The following is a 20,764-nucleotide window of genomic DNA, read 5'->3' as shown; positions in this document are numbered from 1 at the left end:
AACTTGAAGGAGGTAGTTTTCAGGAGCATCACCTCAGGTGATATTGCTGTAAGGGAAGCAGCTGAGCAAAGAGAGTCTTTATTGATAGCCCAGAATTCCACCCAGAGGGAAAACCAGACACAGAAATTGTTATCTAGGTAATATACCATTTAAACTCTGTCATGATTACTATGCTGATGACTGAATGAATTAGACCTCAAGATGGACTTAATTTACTTTTTCATAAATCAGAATATCTAATGAGCCAGAGTATATCCTTATTTAAGTACATTATTTAAAATTTGCTGCAGAAGGACAAACCTTTTCATAATCCACCTTTAAATGGTTGTGCTGACTGAACCATTTTTTGATTGTATTTTCTTTCAGTGGTCCTATCAGTCCAGAATGGCGATGGATTTTCGCGAGGGTTATAGCATCGGGCACCATCTGCACCAATCCTGGTTGATAAAAAAGAGGTTATGGAAATACTTCTTTCTTTACAGGATGAGGGATACTTAGGAAAGGCATCTTGATATAGATAACAACATCAATAGTTGCCAGCACTACTCGGATTACCCTTTTTATTTCCCAATCTTCTTCTCTGAAGGAGTCTTACCTAGATGGTATTGCTTCTAATTTTTCCTAAATCCTAGGGAGCGATGAGGCTACTTGTGTTTGGATCAGATGTATCAGAGCAGCTTTAATATTTTTTCTAGAACTACAGTAGAGAGCAAATCTAGATGGTCTCCCAGAGACTGCACTGAGTCAATAGAGCAGTGAATTAAATAACATATGGCTTGTGCATTCATTTAGTTTAAGGGAGGACATTCAAACTTGTGTAACAAGCATATTTATGATGTAAGTGAATCAAATACAACCTCTGTGACAAACATTTCAAATATATTATAAAAATCAATGTTCAGGTTAATAAAAGCTTCACTGTTCAATGTGTCATTTCTAGGAGTGAACAGAGTAACTCTGCAGTGAACATGTGCAGAACCACCTGCTTCTTCCTTCTCAGTCCGCATTAAAGTGAAACTATGATAACAATCTTTTTAAGGGAGCATATATTGATTGAACTTCAATAGGAGCTTTGCCCCACTAGCCATGCATCCATCAAGGCTTCTTTTCATTGTGTTCCTAAGGTTATTGGAATGTAAATATTTTCAAGCCTTCTGATTTTTATTCTGTACAGAACAGCAATTTAAACCCGGTATTTAAAATTCTCCCAGGACTAATGTACACAAAACAACCTGTAATGTACAGTTCTGTAAATAAAGTCATTGAAAGAAATTAAAGTCTAGAATTTCTGATTTCCACAATCTTGACAACTGCAAGAGTTGCAAACACAAATGCCCAAAGGGACCAGGGACATAAATGTAATTATGTGAAAAGAGAGAAGATTAAGTTTTAAAAATTGACTATTTCATGGTCTACCTTAAAAATATTCAAATTAAACAACAAACAAGAATATCACAGTAATGGTAAATGAAACATTTCTCAGTGCTGAATTTGGCCAGTGGCAGCTGGTTGCAGGCTTAATCTCTCTCTCTCGCTCTCTGTCTCTCTTTTTTTGCAGCCTTAACCAATAGCCCAGCCCAGCCCAATCATGACCGTTAGGCATCTATTGATACATTGCCTCATCAGAAAGAAATTTAAACATGGAGAGTGGGAATTCAATGTTGCAAAAATAACCTATTAAAATCTATTTGTTAAAAACAAAAAGAAAGAAGGAGATGTAACATCCCAGAGATAAATCCTGGGCATATCTTTAATATCATAACACTTCTCCCTTCTCCCCCAACAGTATTAGGCTCTTGTGCTAGTTTTCTTGTGCTTATTAAGTGAGATAGCAAATGTAAAGCACTGCATTTAACAGTAATATAATTACTCTAAAAAGAGTAATATAATTCCACTTTCTAATCCTGAAATTTTCCCTCATTTTTCCAGTTCCTCCCTTTAACACTTCCTAACAGAAAACCACCTTCTACCTGGTTCCTGCGTGCCTCATTGCCACCTTGCATCTGACCATGCCCCAAATTAGGACTTAGATTACTGCACCCTTTAGATAGGGTGCTGTAGCAATGTCAGTTACTCTTCAGACCACATTTGTCTTCAGGGAGTTAATCATTGCTAAATCCCAAGCCATTTGTCATGTCTTTCATTGTTGACTACCCAGAAAACTTTGCACTAATTTATAACAATCATGGTGGCTAAATTCTGCTCATTAATTAAAACCATAAATTACATTTTATACATTTTAAGCTAGTATGTATCATACACTTTTTAAATACTTCTAGCATAATTCTGTGCACAATAATATGTGTGGCTCCATTCCCATAGTTCTCTAATGCAGATTCCTCAAAATTTAATGCCCATATGTATTACTTGGGGATCTTGTTAAAATGTAGGTTCTGATTTAGTAGGGTGGGAGTGGGGTCTGAGATTCTGAGTTTCTAACAAGCTCCCAGGTGATGTCAATGCTCCTGGTCCACTGGTCATACTTTAAGTAGCAAGGTTCTTAGGGACAAAACTTTTCAAGATGGTATCACACAAAGCAGTGGGTCTCAAAAAGGTGTGCATGAGAAACTCCAGAGCAGCTTTTTGCAATCACTGAGACTTGAGCCTCAGTCCCCCACCCTCCATCTCCTCCCCACCCCTCCCCAATGAAGAGCCTGATATAGCATCCTGCTTGGGTCCTAGATATAGCTGCTCCAACTCTCCTAAGTAATTTTTATGTCCATCAAACCTGGAGCAAATTTAGAGCAATGAAATAAATCCTAAAGAATTTTTATCTGCTCTGATAATCTCTCCCAAAGTTCCTACAACATCATATACAAAGTAGTCATGAGAATTATAGTCAACAATAATGTTGATAAAGCCATGTAAACTTGTGGCCTGGAGTATACTCTCCTTAAGGGCAGCAGCCCTGTTTAGGTTGTTTTAGTATTCCCTATCTTACTTTGTGACATTTCTTGAGAACAGTAGATATTCAATAAGCCTTGGAACCTGATTAAAAATGGAACCTAATCTCTTAAAAGAAGACATTTACTTTAATGATCTCCATTTTTCTTGAAGAAGTATTTTTCCAGTACAACCTTACAACCAAAAGAAATTGTTGGTAGATAGCGGGAAAGAATAATTTGTTTGTCTTATGACATCTGTAACTTTGGGCAAGTCTAGAGTTATTTCTGCTGGATTATTTTATTAACTTTAAAAGTCTTAGCCTCCATTACTTCTTATGATTATAAACAGAGAAATGAGTAGATGGAATTGAAGAATTCCACTGAGGTTGGTGTTGTATTCAATTTCTGAAGAAAAAGTAATCCATGTGACACCAAAAAGCTCAGCTTGGTTCATCTAAGGTTTATTCTTACCCTTTCAACATATTAGGATATGAAAGAATTAGGTCATTTACACGAGAAAAGGGAGAGAAAAACTCAAGGAATAATGATCTCAGAGTAGCAGTAATAAAAGACTTTTAGGAACTAGAACTTTATGAGTTCGGGAGTGGGATACTTGGCATGGAAACAAGGGCCCTATTATCAGAATAAAAATAATTGGGCAGTATGACTTGTAACAGTAGTCCTGAAGTATCCAATTGCAAGTTAAGCTAACTAGGAGGTGCTTCCATGCTTAGTTTCCAAAATCTTGGGTCACAGTTGGCTGGGGTACTGAGCCTAGCAGTGGGACCTCAGGAACTGGAGGGCCAGGCAATGACAGTCTCTCTTTTGAGATGATGGGTTTAAACTGTAGTTCTGTCTGAATTAAAAAAGAAAAAAAAAAAGACAACATAGTTCTAGGTCCCCTTTCCAGTTCTATGGTTTTTTTATCCCTTTGTTTATGCAGATGCATCTGCTATAATTCATACTAATTAATTTAATGAAAAGCTAAGTGGCAATGGCCCCATGTAAAAAAACTTATATGATTTCCTAGAAATTACTTCTTCAATTTAGCATGACTGTAATTAAGTACAACTTTTACCTCTGATGTTTGAGTAATTATTAGGGTGGATCTTCAACATTATTTTCATTGAAAATGTGTATAAGTGTAATTATATTTCCATATTAGTGGCTTGGCTTTTATCAAGAAAGAGAAATGCTGAAGTATGCTCAAAGTTTGCATGAATGGTCATCTTTGACTGTTGATATTACACTTTACTCAAGTCTTTTAGAAACTGAATGCATGTTTATAATGTATTTAGAATTTTTAGAACTCCTTTAAGCATTTGCAACTTTGTAAATTTTGTGTTAACAGGCAACAATTATATTTTTTTGAATGAGTAGACTTTAATATTATCAGCTTAGAAAAAGAGAAAAAAATATGTGTTAATCATTAATGTAACTAACCCTTAAGGACACACAAAAGGATATTACAGTTAACATTTGAGTGGTCAAGAGTCCTAATTAATATCTTGAAGGACATTATGCTTTACATAAATCATTTTGGCTTATTGTTTTTGAAAATAATTCTTTGTAAAAAAGAAGAATGACCAGGTTTAGTTCTTTGGATTTTAAAATTTGTAATCTAAAATGAAAGCTGTGGCAACTCTGGGGGCATATTACTGATGAATGCGTGAGATAAATAATGTAAGTCAACCAGCTTTCTAATCTATACTGACCTTGGCCTTTTCCTGTGGATAGACATCTGTAAATGATCATTTGCATATCCAGGCCCTCCTGCAGCCAAATATTGTCCATCACATGAATAATCTGCAGAACAAGCATATCCTGACGAAGATCATCTCCAGCCTGTTAAAAACAAAATTATAGACTCCGGGTTTCTCCTTGAATTCCATTAAAAGCTTTCAAATATGGTATATGTCATTTCCTTCCTTGAATAATTTTCCAGCCTGACTTAGGGTGGTTTCAATTGTTTTATTAGCACTAAGAATACCTTGTGTTTCTGACAGAAGATCAAAGAAAATGAGAACTTTCTTTTAAATGATTACAGAAGCTTTAGCTATTAAATTAGAAGCTGCTTGGAATGTTGTTCCCTGATAATAATCTTTCAACTTATTATCCATGTGCAATGTCTTAACCTCAAAGTCTGGTGAAGAGAGGTTGGACGAATGTTTATGCAAATTTCAAACTCAGCCAAGTGAAATCTCTTTCTAAGGGAAACATTATTTGATGTGCCATAAATTTATGCACTGATAAACAGTTAGCCTACCAAGAGCTTCTTGACTGGGAGTATAAATAGCACACATATAATTCATCAGACTTTGAATCATTGACTTCTCTTGTTATGAAGGCAGTTAAGAAGTTTTCAGAGTAAACAGCCTTTGATAATAATAAGAAATGATAAAGAGGTGTTTTTCTAGCATAGGTGAAGGACATAGAATATGTCCAAAGGGGAAGGACAGTTCTATACTTTTAACTAATAAGAGGCTTGGTTTTGAAAATGCTTTCTAAATTATAGAAAACTATGCCAAGATGAGATTTTGTGTTCTTCTTTTTTCTTCACCAAAAATGCAGTGCCGGGGTAACATTAATGCTTGAGGTTTACACAGATAACAGCAAAAGTATAGGTGTGTTAATCATTATCTTCAAAACTAGTCAGAATCTAACAAAAATGCCACTCTGCGACCTTGTTGTCTGGTTTGGCTGAATAACTTATCAAATTTAACTGAACAACTGGCAAATGCTTACTTTTTACTTACAGCTCCTTTTTCTGTCCCTTTTTCCTACTTGACTTTTACTCTTAACCTTTTACTCTATTGTCCCATGGGATTCATGACAAAGACTGATATGGCCCTTATTTATATTTTATTTAAAAAGAAGACAACAACCCAAATTACTAAAATAAGCAAGTGCTTACAGATAAGAATTTTATGCTAAATCATATCATTTGAGTTTCAGCTAATTTTGATTTGAACTTAGGTTAGTATCTAGGCCAAAGGAAGACTCTCCCCCTTGGAACTTTACCACAATTCTGCTTTCTGTATTACTCAAAAGTGATTGCATTATTTCATTTATTGAAACATACCTCCCGGAGTTTTGCACTGAAGATTCATTGGCTTTGAGCCAGTAATGTTTGATTTATTGAAAATCATAGTTTGGCATGTACTATAATTCTGTAAAAATGCAGAATCAAAAATAACTGGAATCTTCTGTGCTGCTGCCAGAGGAAAAGAGCTATAATAATTTCTTTTTGTGAGTAATAAATCAATAGTTCTACCAATGGAATCAATTTGATGTTTCAGGAGGGCTACTGTACCTTAAAAATGACGCTGATGTTTTTGCCCATTGGATTAGCATTAATGAAAGTAATCTTCAACGGCAAAGCATTAGATGTGAAATATGAACATGCCTATGGGACAAAAAGAAGAGAAAAATGGGTAGCAAAACAAAGCAAAAAGAACAGTTTCCTTGCAATCATGGCCCCTTGCAGAATTTGTTATATGAGCATGTGTAACACATATGAATAATTCTCACACTTTAGAACAAAGAAACATATTTATTAAAAAAAAGACTTTAGTCTACCAACCAAAGCCTTTATTTGTAAACTAAAAATGCCAGCTTTTCGGCAGGTTGTAAATCTTCAACTACATTTTTTTCTCACTAAACAGTGATGATGTGTAGGGAGTTTAAATAAACTAAGTAGTATGTAGGTATTGTGCTTATTGTGCTAGTTAGTTAATACCTAAAAGATGAAATCGCTATTTAAAAAAATATATTTCCTTTTCATTCTTTCTGCCCTGCAGCATACTTTAAGGAAACATGCATATAGAATTAACAAAGACCTGAGTTCAAATTTGGACTCTGTAACTTATCAGCTGTAAGACCTTGGACAAGTTACTTAAATGTTTGTATCCCACTGTAAAATAGGGATAAAACTCTTACGTCACACATTTTTGTAATAGGTATATGAGCTAATGGATATAAAATACCTTTTACAGTGTCTGACACTAATCGGGTACTTCAAAAAGATTAATGCATTCTTCTTCACTTTTTGCTAATGAACATTTTCTTATCTTTACAAGTAACAGTACAACATATATTTCCTATTCTCGTTTCTTTCATTTGTACTTTACATTTCTATTTTCAGTTTTATGATATCGACTACTGTCCATTATTTTCCTTTTATGTGCTTACCACTGTTTGAGTGTTAAAAGGCTGTATGTCTTTAGGTTATTAGAGAGTTCACGTTGACAGCGAAGAATTAAATCAATAGTAAAGAAAGGAAAACGACTTGATACTTTCAATTAATCAACTTAGTAAAATATGACATCAGTTGAATATCAGTTTGAATGACATCAGTTGAACATCAGTTTGAATATCATTATTTCTGATAAGTCTGAAATCAGTAGAAGTTGAGAGGAAAGGATCTATTTCTTAATCTATCAACACAAATCTAACCTAATCCCTAAGCAAACAGAAACCCTTGTTTACTGAATCAATTTGAGTTTTATAGTAAAAGGATGAGGCTGCTTGTTAAGTAATGAATTCTCGCTGCAAGAATCAGTCAATCAGGGACCATATGACCTTCTGTCACGGTATTGAATTAGGAAACCCTGTATTAGGCCAGAGTCTAGATCAGTGGTTTTCAAATTCTCCTCATTCAATTCTGGGGGCTGGGGTGGGAGAGTGATGATCTCTCTGAGGTATGCCAAGTCCAGGGAAGAGACAAAGGGCTAAGAAAGGCTGAGGGCAAGGTTTGGTCCCTCTTCTTAATTATATCACTCAGAGCTATATTGCTTTCATTGCTTAATATTTTGCTTTTCACACGCAGTATATTTTTTGAGAGTCATGGCAAAAATACTATACATTTGACAGCTAGTATGCACAAAGCATTATCTATATGCTAATAGAAAGAGACACCATATCCACCTCTCATAGAGCCTGCAAAAGTTGGTATGAATGTATACACGCATGCATTTCACAGCTGAATGAAGAAGCATTTGAAGAAGAGAGTCTTTCAGAGATGAGCTGAATTTGAAGATTGTGAAAGACATAGATTGGCAAACAGGTAAAAGAAAAGGTTTGCTAGGTAGAAAAAGGTAAACAAGGACACCTTAGATTAGAGTAGAAGTTAAAAGTGGATTGGGAGGGCCATAACCAAGAGATAGGAAAGAATGAATCAAAATCTTGGAGGATATTTTATGTAAATGGTGAGATAAAAGATCTGGAATAGAGAAAGGAAGATAAGAAAAGCTAGAATGGAGAAAGGAAGATAGGACCTCTGGTCTTAAAAAGTGAAAATTAGTGAAATAGACTTAAAACAGTTTTTAAAAAGGAAAAGAAACCTATTAGTAAATGAAATGTCTGGTCTTTACTTTCCCAGGAGGGGAGGAGGATTGCATTCAGTTATTCCCACTCTCTCATATGATCTACCCCTTAGTGAAACAGGAAATGGTCCATTGTGATTAGTGGTTCCAAGGAGAGACGGGGGTGAGAATTCTTCTTATAAAGAAAGTTTAACCAAACCTAAGACCGTTGCTCGCTGTCTTGGAGACCCATGCTTTAAAGAATGGATTGAGCCAGGCCTGAGTACTTCTCCCTAGTGTAGTTTACTGATGGTGATTAAAGCAGAATGCTGACTTTACATGCAGGCTTTCCTACACTCACTACAGTCACGGGACTTCTCTCCAGAGCGAACTCTAATGCACGATAAGCTCAGTAATGACTTTCCCCAAATCACTGCATTTATCAGGTTTCTCCCCAGATGGGCTCTCTGATGTACTGTAAGATTGGTGCTATAAACAAAGACCTTCCCACACTCACTACTACTTTCATAGGACTTCTAACCAGTGTGAATTCTCTGATGTGTAATGAGGTATGACTTTTGACGGCATATTTTCCACATTTACAGGGCTTTTGCTTGTGTGAAGTCTGTGATATAAAATAAGACATTTACTAGACTGAACGTTTTGCCATGCCGCATTCAAAAGGCTCTTCTCTGGTATGAATTTGCTCATAGTCAACTAGTTGAGAGGTCTGACTGAAGGCTTTTCTACACTGCTGACATGTATGTGCTTGTTCCCTGGCATGGAGGATCCAGTGTCAAATAAGACATATACTCTGACTGAAGGTCTTACTACATTCCTTACCGCCGTAAGGCTTCTCCCCAGTGTGAACTCTCTGATGGTCAGTACGGTCTCTAACGGAACAGAGAGCGTTCCCACACTCGCTTGAACATGACGTTTCTCACTTGTGTGAAGTGTCTGATGCTGGAAAAGGGTTCTACTCTGCATGAAGGCCTCACACTCGTTACACTCAGAAGGCCCCTCCCCAGTACAGGCTACCCGATGAGCAATGAGCAGGGAACGCGGAGTGAAGGCTCTAACACATTCGTCACCTTGATGAGGTTTCTCCCAGTGATGGAGTCTCTGGTATTTATTGAGATGGGAGGAGTGATGACAAGTCTTCCCACACTCTCACATTCATAGGGTTTGTACCCTCATTGGTTTCTCAGATGAACCACTGGCTGAGGGGTTTGTCTGAAGGTCTTACTACACTCATTACACTCCCAGAGGTTCTTCCCAGTACGGATCCTCTGATGGCCAACCAGATGCGGGCTCTGACTAGAACTCTGCCGCATTTACTGCACTTCCTATGTGATGCGTGTCCCTTCAGACCTCCTCGTTGTTCAGCAGGCCTGGAGGACAGACCAACATGTTCTGCAGGTGAGAGCACCATCCTCCACATCCGCCCTGTTCATTGCTGTACGCTCAGGCACAGCTGACCAGAGCAAATGGGACAAAGAGGCGGCTCTACTTGGGGCACTTCCCAGCCTCAGGGAAAGTGCCGATGGCTGCAGGTTGCTGTAGGGAAGGAGTGTGGTCCCGGCCACAGCACTATGGGTGATGACTCCTGAACTGGTGATGCCCCTGGCATGGTCTGCTCACCTGGACACTCACAGCAACGATCCACTAGAGCTGGTGCCCCACATCACCAAGGCCTGCACAAGCCACAACACATAAGTAATTTTCACCAAGGCCTGCACAAGCCACAACGCATATGTAATTTTGATTGAAAACAATCTTTCTATTCCTTAAACAACAATGACAAACCAAGAAAGCAGAAATAAAAAATAACATCTGGACTCAATGAACTATTGATATATTGTTCTTTCTACATTAAGATACTCTGTGTTTTTGAAATGTTTCCATGTATCTTTAGCATCAATCAGTGCATACTGCTAATGATTAAAAGGTTACACAGGGCTTCCCTGGTGGCGCAGTGGTTGAGAGTCTGCCTGCCGATGCAGGGGACACGGGTTCGAGCCCTGGTCTGGGAGGATCCCACTTGCCGCGGAGCAACTGGGCCCGTGAGCCACAATTACTGAGCCTGCGCGTCTGGAGCCTGTGCTCCGCAACAAGAGAGGCCGCGATAGTGAGAGGCCCGCGCACCGCGATGAAGAGTGGCCCCCACTTGCCGCAACTAGAGAAGGCCCTTGCGCAGAAACGAAGACCTAACACAGCCATAAATAAATAAATAAATAAATAAAATTTAAAAAAAAAAAAAAAAAGGTAACACAATTTTTTAAAATCAGTGACGATTTGGATTTTAGCCCAGATAGACATATCTCAGCTTATAAAATTGATGCCTTATTTTGTTATTATTCAAAGTACGTCTATGCAGCACATTTGGAAAATTTGTAGGGTGTCTTTGCAGCAGCATAATTGTAAAGGTGACAGTATTAAGCTTCTAGTAAAACTTCTTCTATTCATACTAATGGTCTGATTTTTCTCCTAATTATTAAATCTGTTTTTCTTGACTGCGTTCCGACTTTAGTTAAGTAACACTTATTGTGCATGCATGAGAGTTTAACCTCTTCATTTTTAAATCTCACTTATCAATCCTCTTTATTAGAGTCTTCTACTCTTGGACTTTTGAGAAGGAATATAATAAAGTTCATGGAGAAAGAATGATTCTAAGTCAGAGAAGGGTGGCTGATAGAGACTTAGGAAGAGAAGGAGTTTGTGAGTACAACAATGCCAGGAAGGGCTTTCCAGGCATGAGTAAAATCACAAACATATATGGCACAGTGACTCATAAGCATCAATGAATTTTAAATTGAATCAAAACTGAGATGTTATAGCTAATGATATACTAGTGTCCTAGGCATGGGCATGCACATAATCTAAATAAGCATGAAATTAAACTAGCCTGCATGGGGTCGCCAAATCAACCATTTTGAATAAGTCAAGAAATCAATTCAGTGAGAAATGTCTTCATTTTTCCCCACTGAACTGTGGTTAGTGTGTTTCTAAACCAACGAAATATCTGATGAGGTTAATGTGATACCAGCTGGTCACAGTGCATCAAATAGAGCACACACAGTTTGGATGGGACTCAATTACTTTTTTCTTAAATAATTGCAATAACAATTTATAAATTGTTTTTGCCATTTCAAAAACATCCAATGAACTAAACAATACACAATAAGAATACTCAACTTATCTACTGAATACATTGACTTACATCTCCATCAATTCCCTTTATGCACAGGGCAGGGTTCAGAGGAAGGTGACAGGTATTTGTACACTGAAAGAATTCTTCTAGTCTGCCAAGTTCTTTCTTCAGGACCTCCTGTGAAAAATCATTAGAAGAAGCATTTTCGAAACTGAAAAGAACTGGACTTTTCCTTCAAGTTATAATTTCTTTTGTTGATTAAATAAACTCCCTAATTCAGGGGTTGCACACTTGGGTGCTTTGGGGTCAGGTGGGTGATGTAGCCACATATGAGGAGGCAGTGGGCTAAAGACAATAGGGAGTACTGGGGAAAATGGGGAAGTAAAGATTGCATGTCCTTTCTGAAGAACTTTAAATTCAATTAAAAACAAAACCAAAACAAAGCACTGTTCTGTTCAAACGAAACACGATGGGTTGGACTTGACCTGTAACCCACCAACTTGCAACCCCTGCTTTAAGTAATTATTAACATGATCCATTTATCATAATTCCCTGAAATCTTAGTTTGTAACTCTCAAGGTTTACACTTAATAGTATAATACTTTTTAGAAAAAAATTTACATAGAGTAGGAGACAAAATAATGACAAAAAAGATAATTATAGACCATTGATAAATGTCAGAAGCAGTAATACATATGAACAAATAGTTTACTAAATGCCAGTAAGTGTATTTCTGATACTTGACTCACTCCCTTCCATAGTCCTCTGTACATGTGGAAGGTCTGAGACCACAAATGATACCTTTAGAATTGTGTATCCCCTGACACAAAAAGGAGAAAAACAATAATTCAGAAATAATAATAATTCAAAATTAAAAAAAAAACTCCTTTTAGCCTACTTTGAAAACTGTTTAAGCCCAATTCTAAAAATGAGGATATCAGATTAATAGTGTTTAACTAACTCTCAAAAGTTTCTTAGCTCTTACTCCGGGTTCACTGCCAAACAATAGAATCTACTACTCCCAGAATCCAGCAAAACAAGGTGGAGAAATGAGGCAAAGCTCCACAGTGGCATTCTTTTTGTCTTCCTCTTTTGTCTTTTCTATACCTGGATTTGCCTGAAGAGCACCATGGAGGGGAACCTCTGCTCTCTTTAACTAAAATCTCTTCACTTCATATAGTTAGGTTTAACTGGGCTTTAGAAAAAAAAAAAGAAGAGAAAAAAAGCTTACAGTAACTTTTGAGAAAATATAAATGCTTCTCCCACCTCTTTCTTTTTCTCTTTCTATTTTCATGTGAAGATGTGTTATCACAAGAGCAGCCAGTCAAGGTGAGAGAAATGCATTTATCTGAGAGAATAATGTCAGTATCACTGGAACGTGATGTAAATAGTCAAAAAGGCACTGTATTAACTGTAGCATGCATCTTAAATACATGAGGGAGTTTGAAACATAAGAAATAAAGACCAAACCTATACACAAATTTTGTAAATTTTAAGCCAAATTTATTTTACTTGCTTTCAACTTTTTGTCTACCATTAGAAAATAATTCATGATTTTGCAGTAATATGGAGAAATCATAGAACTTTTTTTTTTTGCATTGCCTATCATGTTACTAGCCTTAAGGCTCTTCTGCGCATACAGAGTTTATATGTCTCCCATTTAAAAATAAAGTCCCTGCTTATGCTTTTTATTTTCCAATTTCTCCTAGGTAGGTGAAGTAGCATAGCTTCTGGCATTACTGCCAAATGAAGTGACTTCCAGCAAGAAAAATCTTGTGCTAGGAAAAAATTCTGGGACCCTTTGCCTATTTTCATATCATTTTGTTGAAAAGTCTTGTTGATTTTAAACAGTGGGTGGAGAGAAACTATGAGCTCCCTTGAGGACAAGATTCGTGTTTTAGGCATCTTTCTATCCTTATCTCCTGGTCTGTAGTAAGTACTTGTTATTGAATGAAATTCTTAATACAGTGAATGGATGTCCACTATCTCACTGCATCTAGAATGTTGAACTTAAGAGAACCTACTTAATGATCTATATCAGTGAAGGGAACTAGTAATGCGGTTAATTAAGAAGAGCAAGTGTTTTTCCATTAGAGCAAGAAAAAGAACAGCCAGATCCATTATTATAATCAGTGATGAAAGAGGCACAATATTTTGACTATCATCCATGGATGTTAGAATAAAAGTATTATTCAATACTATCCACACCACTATTGATTTCTTTCATTTAATTCATTTAATTTGTTGTGGAAAAAAAAAAGTCTTTAAAAATGTGACTTTGATCAGTGCAGTGTGAGAAAAATCTAGACCTAGATTTTGTACCTTGGACAAGGGTGCTCTGAAAAGTCCCCTTGTGTACTTCTTCCATGAGTCTGAATTGTGCTGCCTTTCTGAGTAAATTACTTCATCTGGTCATTTTAATCAAATTGCCTTTAAATTGGTCTCTTGTCAGGTACTGTCTATGCTACATGGCTATTTAGATAAAAAAATCATGTCCTGGTGATAGATATTATCATTAACATTAGGATAGTAAATTGAAAAAAAAGTTGATCAAAAGAATTGATTTAAGTGTCTTAAGACAAAGTGTAGTCAAGGAATTTACCTCCTGTGTTATGAAATTCAAACTTAATTGAACCAGGTTTAAGAAATAAAACAAAACTTTATTACATGAAGATTGATTTTGCAACAAACCTGTCTTTGAGGGTCACTGGCAGATTTGACTTTTTCACCAATGTCTCCCAGAATTTTGATGAGTTTCTTTTCCTTGGAAAACTCATCACTCAGGGCTTTTCCTGCACAGAATTGGAGAGCAGCCAATAGCTTCTGATACCAGCTTTTAAAATAAGCTTCATTCTGCGCATCCTTTAGCAGCCTGAAGGAAAGAGAGAAAACGAATTCTTGTATCTAAAGCTGATTTTTAAAACACCTCTAGCAGGAACAATAAGTGTGTTTCAGACTAATCTGTATGTGGTGGCTTTGGGCAGTTTAACAGGCCAGGCTGGGGAAAATGCTGTTTATTTGTTGGCAGTCATCATTTCACCTGATAGTTAATGAGATTCCAAGAGTGAAGAATCAATAAGAGACCTGCCTTTTCTCATTTCAGTTCACAGTGCACTTTTTCCTCTTTCAGGCTTCTTAAATTCTATAGCAAATACTTATCTTAAGAGCATATATTTGACTTCTTATTAAAATACAGACAGAGCATTTTAGAAATGGTATTTATTAGTCACTACACTATATGGCAACTCAACCACCAACCCCACATTTTTCTGCTTTTCTTCAAAAGATAATGTCTCCACACTGTCACATACGTAAGTATTGCTCTTTCTTCCAACACCTCCCTTTGATTACCTGGAGGAAGATATTGTAAAGGCAAGAGCATGGTTTTTGTTTTCAGGCATTTCTGGATTCAAATCTCAGCCCTACAACTTAGATGTAAGTTAGGCCAGTTACTTAACCGGGCTGAGGTTAAAATAAAGAAATAACTCTGACTCCATAGAATTGTATGGAATATAGAATAAACTAATGCTATTCTAATTTGAAAGGGCTTAGCACAAAGTATATACTAGTAGTCGAAAAACATCAGTTTATCTGTATCCTGCAGCCTCCCCAAGCCAACTTCTGTCACTGTCTGGCAGTCTGCTTGTATCACGAACACGGGAGGCATAGAACAAAAAAAGGGAAGGATACTTCGCTAGATAATGGAGCAGTGACAATTATTTGATTACGCTTTCTGCCATGTGACAATTTCTATTGCCTTGAAATTAATTCCAACATGCTTAAACTTTACTTTTTATTATGCCCTAAAACACTGAAATAAAAGACTGATTCCCTTGAATGTTAACCTCTCTTTGATTGATTCTTTAATTCTTAACTTGTCTCTAATCTTCTTCTCTTCTGAAAAATAATTATCATTCAAAGAACTAGAAGAAAGTTATTGTGAGAATGAAATACTGAAAAAAAAAGGATTAAATACCTAGCAGCCAAAATATATATAGATGAGTTTCATTCTGCATTCCTAATTTTGCATCTCTGCCCAATATGTATTGTGCTACAGAGACTCTAAGAAACACATCATTTTCATTTGTTCTATGTTCTCTGTTCCTACACATCTGAGTTAAAAAATTAATTCAATGAACCTGGCTTTTTTTTTTTTTTTTTTTTTTTTTTTAGGTAAGGGCTTGTTCCCTTGTCATTGTTACAAAGCTAACTTATCTCCGAGCACCTCTTTTACTTTACCAAAGGGAATATAATAATGCTGGAAATAATGCTGGAAAGCATTAAAAAACAAAAAAATTCTCAAGGGTCTAAAGATGTATTGATGGAAAATATAATCCATTTATACTTATACCTTCAATGTAAGAAGAATAGTTGACAATGAAAAGTTTTCCAACCCACCTGTATGGTGAGATTTTTGAAATGTCAGATGTAATAAATGTATCACATCATTATTTGGAGGCTCTAAGAAAACGAGTGTTATGTGAGTATGAATTGGAAAGCCCCAAAGAAAGCATCCACGTCTGAAACTTCAAGATATTTTATGCAGAATTATACCTCAGAGATTTTCACAGTATTTTGAGGACTTTGGTAATATACCATTGTACAGTCTACTTGGTTTTCAGTGGAGGTAGGAAATTGATGGGTAGAGTATTTCTATATCCCATATCAATGCTTGCCAGCATTTTCATACACTTTGAATATTGAGTTACTTGTTTTTAAAGATATTTAAAACCTGTTCTGGTACATAAATATAACTCTATAACCACCTGACTGCTATATACATGATAAAAGGAAAGGTTATTCTGCATAAAGTCAACTTTTTACTAAAATTATTAAAGAAAATATATATTTTAGGGGTGGGGAGTCATAGGAATTGTCAAAATTATATAATTAGTATTCCTAATACTCAATTCTTATTCTATGAGAAATGTATTTGCTTCTCTCATGAGCAGCTGATTCAAGGAGGGAAAAAGAATCAGTTTGATTCCTTGCTCAAAATAAAACAGAGCAGGGGAGATTTGCAGAGAGAATATGTGACTGTGTTTTAAAAAATTTAAAAGTGAAGAAAACTCAGTGCACTCCATTGTGATTATTTTCCCTATAGAACATACCTCATGCAAACTCTCATTCCTGCCATGATGACATGCTCTCCTGGTGAGATTTGGTTCAAGCTCTATGGCTTTTTATCCAACTTTAAAGTTTTTTACAAATTGCAGAATTGAAATCATACTGTGTTACAGATGACCACAAGAGGTCAGTTAGTCTATTCCTGTGTCTTTAGGCACAGTCACTTTAACTGATGAGAGAAATTAACATGTCCTTTAATTTTAATCAATTCAGAGAAAGTTGGACTATACAGTTTTGGGTGGAGAGTTAGCCAATTCTACGTCAATGACCTTCACCATCAGCAAGTGGTTAAAACCCTCATGTGGTAGTTTTTACCCATTGCCTCTGTTTGTTAAGACTGTGGAAAACAGCTAGCCACTTTCCCTTGAGCATTACAGGAACCCTTTTCATAAGGCACTGTCACTGGGAGACACAGAATTGCTTATGCCAAATTCAAAAAAAAAATTTTTTTTTTAAGTTTAGGTCAAGGGACTGAGAAATATGAAGTAAGACTTGGTGTTGAAAGATTGGGCTTTTAAGATGCAGACAATGTGACCACGTACAAACTGTGAGGTAAATCTCAAAATGTCAGAGACCTGTTTATCCTAGTGTATGCGAGATCCAGGAATGGTTCAACTTGATATTATTTTGTATAGGTGCCTTATGGACTGTAAGTAATGACAACATTAAAATGAGAATAAATGCATAAAATCTAGCTGATTAAAGGTTTGGGTAGTGTTGAGTATGAGAGGCAAAAAGCAAGAAGAGAGGCAAAAAGCAAGAAGAGAAGCAAACATAACCCAGGTGACTGAGCATATTTGTTATAGGATATCATAAAGGCATTTGCCTAAGTTAAGGAGCTAGTGGTGGACTCAGATACACAAACCCCAGCTAGCATGAAATGGAGATTTTCCTTGGAAATTAGAGCTTTTCTCCATTTCTTCATGCACAAAGTGCTTCTGATCCCATGGCGAGTGACTTGCTGGAGGCCCAGGAAAAGTACAGATAGTTCTCATTTCATCAGTCTACCAGCAGGATAGAACAGACTAATCATGCCAACCCAGCCCTCCTTGCCTCATGACTCCCTTCAGTGTAGGTCTTAATTTTAGTTCTCAACAGCACAATATCACAAATTAGGGGTTGCCTTAAATTTTTTACCCACTTGTGTATTTCTGGTGAGTGAAGAGGGGAAACAACATCCAGAAGAAAACTGAGCTACACATGAAGATGAGTGATTTCAGGTCACTCCAGGACCTCCCCTTTCCATTTCCTCTATTGGTGGCTACTTTATGGGGAGTAAGATGTGTGACTCAATAGACCAGGTCTTAGTGAGCACAGGTGGATTTTAAAATGTGACTTCTTCAAGTGTATTTATAACCCTGGGACATATAAAGGCTGAAATCCAATACTTGATATGGAATTTTTAATTTTAAGGTTTCAATAGTGTGTTACGAAGTGAAAAGCATATATCTCTTTAGCCTTTACAACTTTATTTTACTTCTCATTGGTTGAGAGATTTATTTAATATTTCCCTAAACTGAGGAACTTCATACATTTTATTGTCTTGCAAAGATAACTGTTTCCTATGACTAGCTCATTTTTAGAATACTGATTTGCTCTTTCAGAAATATAGCACTGAACTTATTTTGAATTTTGTATATAAGGAGCATTACACGGTCCAAGTCTGTAGAAATGTGATTTCCAATCAATAGTTATTTTGCAACATATGTTTGTCAATAAGCCACTTTGAAACAACTTGAATATAAAACTATTAAAAGGGAATAAATTCAGAAAATAACGAAATCCATACTCTAGAGATTTTATACATTTTTAGAACACTTAAATATATGAGAAGGGCCCTTAAGGTATGTAACTGACTTAATTTTATCCCAATATTTCAATTTATATATCTAATATTTATTACCACCTCAAAAACAGTCGTTCAGAATGTTACAGTTCATACTTATGATTTTTCCATTGTGTTCATATTATGTGGTAGATTTATTTTTCCCAACTCCATGCTTTCTTCCCTGAAGCTTATACAACCACAGTCTTTGCTCTGTGACTTCCAGTGCCTTCCCAGAGGCAGCATCTACTTCTCCACCCCTTGTCTGGATTGGCCATGTGACTCACTTTAGCCAACAGGATGTGACTAGATAAAATGTATGCCCAAGTCCATGGGGATGCTTTAAATGTGCTATCATGGATTGGTCTGCTCTCTTGTACTTCTGTTATCTGTCACGAGGACAGCGTGTCCCCGCTGGGGGATGTTCCTTCAGTGCTGGAATGGGAGAGCAGAGCTGAGCATTGCTGTGAGGAGCCCAGTGCAGCCAAGTGGAAGTACAGCAAGTCTGCAGCCTGCATGCTGCATAAGTGAGAAATAAGTTTTTTTTGCTGTAAGCCACTGAAACTTTGGGCCTATTTGTTGCTATGGTAAAAATTAATGAATATGCCAAGTTTCATATTATTTCTTTTTCCCTTTTCTTTGTTTTTGTTTTCATTTGCTTGTTTGTATTGCCTTTAGAATATGGAGCATATTTTTTAAACCTCCCCAGTGTTAGCCCTGAGGATACTTTGGGGCAAACCTAATTACTGAAAATAAACAAAAGTCATCTGGAGACAAGTCTGGTGAATTAGATGGGTGATCAATTTGAGTATAACATTTTAGATCAAAAAAACTATAAAAGTAATAAAAATGGCTTTCTTCTATGGATCCTAAAAAGCCCCAAAGTGTATTTCAAAAATGATTTGATCTGGTTCATTTGGACATGTATATTATGTTATACTGCTAAAATTTTATTGTTATTTTATTACACTAACATACTGTTTGGCTCATTTAAAAGTGTGAATAGGCTTATGTACCATCTGCTGTCTGTCCAGCCAAGTGTTTGAGTATCGAATAGGAAATTCTCTCTGAGTAAAAATGCACTAATGAGTGCAATAGGGCAATGGCAAGTCTTTTTTAAAAGACTTACATAACACAGGACTAGACAAATCTAACACATTACCAGACAAAGGGTCTGATGGCTGAGGGCAGTGAGGGAGGCAGTACACCTGGCAGTTTGGGAAACTGAGCTCTGCTCTAATGGTAACAGCTGGAAGACTAAGATGGCTAAATAGGGAGGGGATCAATGGTTTTGGACAAGGAAGCATCTATCTATATCAGCATTTAATGGAACTCCCTTTATTGCCCTGGAGTTGGCGACCAAGACCCAAGATTAAAGAAAAGAGAGTATCCTATGTTTTAAGGATAGCCAAAGAAACAACCGGAAGTCAGAGAACTCTTCGAGGTTTATTGGGAGATGGCCAAAATGGCTATGATACACCAAGTGTTATTGCCCCTCCTGGACCTTAGTATATATTTGCAAGTGGGGGTAAAGGAAAGGGCTGTTTGAGAGTCATGAGTCATCAGCTTAGTGAGGAATAGAGTGGATCCGCTATCCCCACTCATCCTTGCAAAGTCCAGTGAGGAGGGAAGCTCAGAGATACCCATTGATTCAGATGTGTGCAAGAATGGGAGACTATTGCCTCATTCCCAGGTTAGATTTCTGCTCTAAAAGAGGGTTTGTTGAAAGACAGGATAGCAAAGGAGCAGCCTGCATTTTTGCACCCTAACTGGCCAAGCAAGGATGTGTGAATTTCTCAAGGTTCAAATAAACACATGTAAGGTAATTAAATGTGATCCACTCCTGTGTAGGAAGAGGTTGAGCCAAAGGCAGATCTCCTGGTGGGAAGCCCTGCAAGGCTACCCAAGATACGCACTCAGATGAGGTAGCCAGCTTTGACAGTGAACCCAGAGCGGGCCTTGATGGAAAGTCAGAGACAACAGACAGGGGATTTTACTTGCTTGCCTCAACAAGTGTGAGGGTCACTTTCCTCTTTCTCTTTTTTTCCCACTCCAAAGTCAAGAAAAGCTAGAACTAGAAGACAGAGAGAAGAGGAGTGAAACAGCAGACAATATTCTCCCCACCACAAGTCCCCTAAGCTAAAGCTTGGCTGGTGCTGGAGGATGGGGAGGAGGTATGTGTCAAACTGGAGAAGAAAACAGAGTTTTAAATTGGACAAAAGTGGTGAAGAGTTTTTTGTTATCGAAAAGTGATCAGGAAACTATGGAATCTACCCTGGTTTTAATTAGAGAATGTAAAAGGGCAAAAGTAGTATTTTTAAAATAATAAAAACTTTTATTGGAGACCTACCAATACCAAGCTCAGCCAGTTTAAAGAAAACTAGGCGAGACCGTTAAGCATCTACAAGTCAGTGCAGGAAGAAACATAGCTTCGGAAAATGCACTGATTGCACTGCACGAGAGAAAAAGCCTC

At 36.9% G+C, this 20,764-nt stretch overlaps 1 protein-coding gene across 3 annotated transcripts in view; it reads right to left on the bottom strand.

Annotated features, from left to right (window-relative positions):
• Window positions 1-20,764, bottom strand: part of PIK3C2G (phosphatidylinositol-4-phosphate 3-kinase catalytic subunit type 2 gamma) — a 346,938-nt gene that overhangs the window by 135,489 nt on the left and 190,685 nt on the right. For all 3 annotated transcript variants that reach the window (XM_068560099.1, XM_068560101.1, XM_068560102.1), the window contains 5 exons: window positions 14,031-14,211; window positions 11,409-11,516; window positions 6,199-6,291; window positions 4,601-4,730; window positions 301-437 (listed from right to left, as the gene is read on the bottom strand). In XM_068560099.1, the coding sequence (XP_068416200.1) occupies window positions 301-437; window positions 4,601-4,730; window positions 6,199-6,291; window positions 11,409-11,516; window positions 14,031-14,211 (649 nt within the window). The remainder of the gene's footprint in view (window positions 1-300; window positions 438-4,600; window positions 4,731-6,198; window positions 6,292-11,408; window positions 11,517-14,030; window positions 14,212-20,764) is intronic.

This window comes from Eschrichtius robustus, chromosome 13 (genome assembly GCF_028021215.1).
Source record: "Eschrichtius robustus isolate mEscRob2 chromosome 13, mEscRob2.pri, whole genome shotgun sequence".
NCBI classification, from domain to species: Eukaryota; Metazoa; Chordata; class Mammalia; order Artiodactyla; family Eschrichtiidae; genus Eschrichtius; species Eschrichtius robustus.
This window is presented reverse-complemented; position numbering and strand designations above follow the sequence as displayed.